General features: G+C 39.6%; 1 protein-coding gene across 1 annotated transcript; it reads right to left on the bottom strand.

Annotated features, from left to right (window-relative positions):
• Window positions 1–1106: 1106 nt before the first annotated feature.
• On the bottom strand, window positions 1107–5286 carry dtwd1 (DTW domain containing 1). Its single transcript, XM_026286909.1, has 4 exons — window positions 4984–5286; window positions 4127–4270; window positions 2067–2271; window positions 1107–1518 (listed from the first exon to the last, which is right to left on the bottom strand). The coding sequence occupies exons 1-4, from the start codon at window positions 5269–5271 to the stop codon at window positions 1292–1294; spliced, it is 864 nt and encodes a 287-aa protein (XP_026142694.1). The 5' UTR covers window positions 5272–5286; the 3' UTR covers window positions 1107–1291.

Raw genomic sequence — 5286 nt, 5'->3', positions numbered from 1 at the left:
TCTGTGTCTAATAAAAAAACACGGGTAAAAATTCAGCCCTTCTGTAAATAAAGAGGGAAAGTGTAAAAGAGTCTCAGAGTATGTAGACGCAGATGGTGACTTCACCGCATGAAGGAGGATAAACTCCATGTGTCCTGATCTGATGTAATCATGCGTGTGTCTCTCATGTTTGGGATTCACTCGGTGTCTGGACATCTCAGTGTGCTTCTGTCCGAAGCTGCGTCCCGTACGACGTCGTTCTAGAGATGCACGAGATCAATAAAGATTTCCCAGGTCAGGTTCATGTGCTTTCACGATGAGTTGATATAGCTTTTATTCTAGCTGTTAAAACTTCAGACACACATTGCTACATTTCCATCTTTATTTTCCCCTTTTATTTACAGAAATCTAGTGTTAATTAAGTGCTATACATTAAATTTGTTACATTTTTAAATAACCAATCCAACCTTCACATCCACTCTGAATCATCTAAGATCTTAAAATAATAAAAATCTTTTGTAACATTATAAATGTTTCACTCTCACTTTTAATCATTTTAATGCATCCTTGAGGAATAAACGTATTTATTCCTTAAAAAAAGAAATGACCTCAGTTTCGAGTGGTGGAGTATATGTGTTAAAAAGTCAATTTTCCATTAAATATGAAGCGAGTGACTTGAGGTTCAGTGTGTAATGTGTGTTATCTGTCAGACGCATGAGCCCATGATCCACAGATGGCTATAAATTCGTTTGGCAGCGGTCGGGACACATGTGGACTCTGATCTTGTAATAATTCACTTTATGTAATTGTGCGACTGGCGTCTGTGCGGTCAGAGAAGGAGGGCAGCACGTGTTTTAGTTTAGCTCTAGATAAGCATGTAGAGCGTAGAAACACGATCCCATCGCATGAGAGCGGCTTACAGACCTGATCGTTCTCTCTGTGTCTGTGCAGAAACAGACCTGACGCTCGTGATCGAGGCCAACCCTCAATCCATCAGCGCTGGGATGCCCGAGCTGGAAGCCCAAACAGCTGTGAGGTTTACAGCTGTCAGTTCATTACATGATGGTCCAATTACAAATTAATTCTGGTTGAGAAATTACCCTCAAAAAAATAATTTGAAGCCGTAATTGTGTTAAAATGAGAAAAGCATTTAATAGATATTACAAAAAAGCTCTTACAGGTTTAGAACGACACGAGGATGGGTAATTAATGACAGAACGTCCATTTTTGGGTGAACTATCCCTTTAATGAGTGAGTCATTGAATCATTCCTTCAACCGATTCGAAAAACGAAAAAAGCTTTGAGGCGGTCGTCACACTTTCCCAGCAGCCTGTTTGGCTTTGTTGATCAGTTTATGCAGGAATGAGAAGAAGAACAGCAGGTTATCGTATTCTCCTGCGTACTCGGAGAAATAGTGGCTGTGCAGGTCCTTCAGAAAGTAGAAGATGGCCTCTATCGTAGCCAGATATGTGTCCGGACAGCCTTTCTGATGCCGCCAAAAACAGGTTCTTCTGCTCTTCAGCTCCACGTGGGGTAAAGCTGTGGAGAAATAACATCCGTTCAGTCTGATATAAACAGAAGAAACTGCCAAAAACTCAATTCAAAGAGTGAACATCGCAAAAAAGCCCAAGCTACCAAACAAGTCAAGAATTAATACCATCGTGTTTTATGTGTCATGTTTCTTGTTTATGAATTATCCAGTATAACATTTGTGTTTTAAGTTGATTTGTGCTTTTTGTGTATTCTCCCCTAACTTGTTACATTGTGGCCAAAAATAACCAGCCTATATATCTCTCAATGTTAGCAAATATTAGATTAATTTAAGAAACTTTAGTTTTCTATCGATTAGCAGAGCTGTTGTATTTCTTTCTGGAACTGATTGATCCAATATAAAAATGTTAATCCAATATTTGGTGATAATAGAACATCATGAGATTTTTTGGGGGAATTTGACCAAATTAGGTGCAGGATTTCCAGCAGCACGAGGCAAAGGATGAGTTTTGCAGCAGATATTGTAATTGGACACTGAAGAAGGTCAGATTTCAGAGAGAAAGAAACACACAGAGAGATGAGAGAGTCTTCTGCACCTTGAAGACGCTCGTCTGTGATGATTCTGGTGGTCTGGTTCCATGTGCTGTCGATGAACACCACTCTCTGGATCGGACAGCTGTGCGTCTCGGGATCTGCGTCGCTCACCTTTAACCTCTTCACTCTGGGCTTCCCGTCGGCAGAGAAATGCTCCCACAGTTCCTCCACCGTCATGGCGTCAGGACCGGGAAACACCAGCACGATCTGCGTGTGTGAAGATGTCAAAATAGCTGAAAAACTAAGTTTGAATTTTGTAAATAAATATTATCAACATTCTTATTATATGAATTTTCAGTTTGTTGAAATTACATTAATTTTACATGGCTTTCTAAACATGCAGCTCTTGTGCGAGACGCGAGCGAAACGCTGATAGATGTCCCTCAAGAAAATGTGATAAAAATGTGTTCTTTGTGAACGCCTTCAGTTGGTTTTGGTTTTTAGAAAAAAAAATATGTGTAGGTTGTGTTTGATTACGAGATTTAAATGTTTGTCGACTCCATTAAATTTTGAGAATCAAATGTTTGTCAATTTTCTTTGATTACGAGATTTTAATATTGTTAGGTTTTGTTCAATTTTGAAATGTAAATGTCGGTTTTGGTCATTCATGAGATCTAAATATTGGTTGGTTTTGGTTTGATTTTGATATTTTAATTTTGTTTAATTTTGTTGGATTACAATATTTAAATGCTTGTCAATTTTGTTTAAATATGAGATTTAAATGTTTGCCATTTTGTTCCTTTACGAGATTTAAATGTTTGTCGGTTTTGTTCCTTTACGAGATTTAAATGTTTGTCGGTTTTGTTCAGTTACAAGATTTAAATGTTTGTCGGTTTTTTTCGATTACGAGATTTAAATGTTTGTCGGTTTTGTTCAATTACGAGATTAAAATGTTTGTCGGTTTTGTTCAGTTATGAGATTTAAATGTTTGTCGGTTTTGTTCAGTTATGAGATTTAAATGTTTGTCGGTTTTGTCCAATTATGAGATTTAAATATTTGTCGGATTTGTTCGATTAAGAGATTTAAATGTTTGTCGGATTGATTTGATTACACGATTTAAATGTTTGTCGGTTTTGGGCAATTTTGAGATTTAAATATTGGTTGATTTTTTTCAATTACGAGATTTAAATGTTTGTCGGTTTTGTTAAATTTTGAGAAATGTTTGTCAATTTTGTTTGATTATGAGATTTAAATATTATTAGGTTTTGTTCAATTTTTATATATAAATGTCGGTTTTGTTCATTTACGAGATCTAAATATTGGTTGGTTTTGTTTGATTTTGAGATTTTTAGTTAAATTTTGTATTTAAATACTTGTCAATTTTGTTCCTTTACGAGATTTGAATGTTTGTTGGTTTTGTTCGATTACGAGATTTAAATATTGGTTGATTTTTTTTCAATTATGATATTTAAATGTTTGGCGGTTTTGTTCGATTATGATTATGATTATGGGGAAGTCGTGGCCTAATGGTTAGAGGGTTGGACTCCCAATCGAAGGGTTGTGGGTTCTAGTCCCGGGCCGGCAGGAATTGTGGGTGGGGGGAGTGCATGTACAGTTCTCTCTCCACCTTCAATACCACGACTGAGGAGCCCTTGAGCAAGGCATTGAACCCCCAACTGCTCCCCGGGCGCCGCAGCATAAATGATGAACACTGCTCCGGGTGTGTGCTCACAGTGTGTGTGTGTGTATGTGTTCACTGCTCTGTGTGTGTGCACTTCAGATGGGTTAAATGCAGAGCACAAATTCTGAGTATGGGTCACCACACTTGGCTGAATGTGACTTTCACTTTTTCACACTTTCATCTTCTCTGCATTGATGTATTTTTATGTATTTTTATTGAACAGCACAGCAGCGCCGCATCCAGGTGTGCAACTGGATAGATTTACAAAAACACTAATACAGTGAGACTTACATCATCATCACGTCTCTTGCGTCACTGATAAACTTCCTGACGCACACCTTAGATCTGAATGCAGCGTTATTGCATTCGAATGTGGATTGATATTGTAAATATGATGAATATTCAAAATAAGTATTTGTATGTGACAGCCCTATGGCTCACGTTTTCTGCGCTCTGGTCCAGCTCAGGGATGCAGGGGTAGGTGTAGATGGTGACGTCTCGTGGCGCCAGCAGCTTGGCCTGCACCGCGGTGCTCTTTCCGTCCGTCTCGTTGGGATGCTTGATGATGTCGATCTTCACCGGCAGCTAAAACACAACAGACATGAGCGTTAACAAACTCTTCCAAAGGGTCATAAAAGGAGATGTTTATTCATTTGATAGCGATGTGTGGCGAACATTAACTGAAAGCCTCGCGAGCCGTGAGTTCCCCTCAGGAATCTCCAGTGGGTTTTTAAAAAAGTGGTTTTGGATTTATGGAGCGAGTCGTGTTGTAGAACATCTCTTCCAGTAATACTCACCGCAGAATTAATGTGACTCGTAAATCCAAAACCACCATTCTTAAAAGAGTTAATTCCTCGAGGAACTGTGAAGAACTGGGGGTTGGTCCACAAATTAAACTCAGAACAGCTCTATTTGTGCACATTTAAATTCAGCTCTGCTTCTCCTTATCCATTTTATGTTTAATGTAAAAACTAAATATTATTATAAATATACTAGTTTGTAGCACAAGTGGTTTAACTGTTTAATGTATGGTTACTGTACTAGTTATAGCCTCACATATTTAATTTTTTATTACATTTCAAAGAATAGACTGAAATCAAAACAATTATTTTTTTGCTCCCTCAGATTCCAGATTTATAATAGTTGTATCTCAGACAGATATTGTCCTCCTCACACACCACACATCACTGAGAGATCATTTATTCAGCTTCAGATGATGGTGTAAATCTCTTATGACTGGTTTTGTGTTCTGGATCACAATATGAATCGCCAGAATGAATGATGACGTTTCCACGCACCTCGACGCTCGGGACATCGCGCGTCTCCAGCCCGACCAGCGCGCAGCAGCTGTAGCAGTAGAACATGCGCGACGCGCCGCATCGCGAGCACTTCCTCCGGCCGACGCGCTGCGCGGCATCCAGCGGGGCGTGCGACGCGATCTGCAGGCCGCTCAGAGCGTTGCTCTCCTGATCCGACATCGCCACAACAAAACCAACGTGTGCACCGCGCCCCGGAAGCACTACCTCGCCACAGGAAGCAGGAAGTGCAGCGGCGGGCGGTTTCCTAGCAACAGACGCGACGCTCATGTTTTAGATGTGTTT

This window comes from Carassius auratus, chromosome 18 (assembly GCF_003368295.1).
Source record: "Carassius auratus strain Wakin chromosome 18, ASM336829v1, whole genome shotgun sequence".
Lineage (NCBI taxonomy): Eukaryota > Metazoa > Chordata > Actinopteri > Cypriniformes > Cyprinidae > Carassius > Carassius auratus.
This window is presented reverse-complemented; position numbering and strand designations above follow the sequence as displayed.

Bases quoted from the DNA above. Each gene is read 5' to 3' on its own strand.
- dtwd1 (XM_026286909.1), bottom strand. From the start codon at position 5,271: ATGAGCGTCGCGTCTGTTGCTAGGAAACCGCCCGCCGCTGCACTTCCT. The intron at 2,272-4,126 runs GTGAGCCATAGG...TCACACACGCAG, and splicing joins TGGACCAGAGCGCAGAAAAC to ATCGTGCTGGTGTTTCCCGG. The intron at 1,519-2,066 runs GTGCAGAAGACT...ATTTCTCCACAG, and splicing joins CACAGACGAGCGTCTTCAAG to CTTTACCCCACGTGGAGCTG.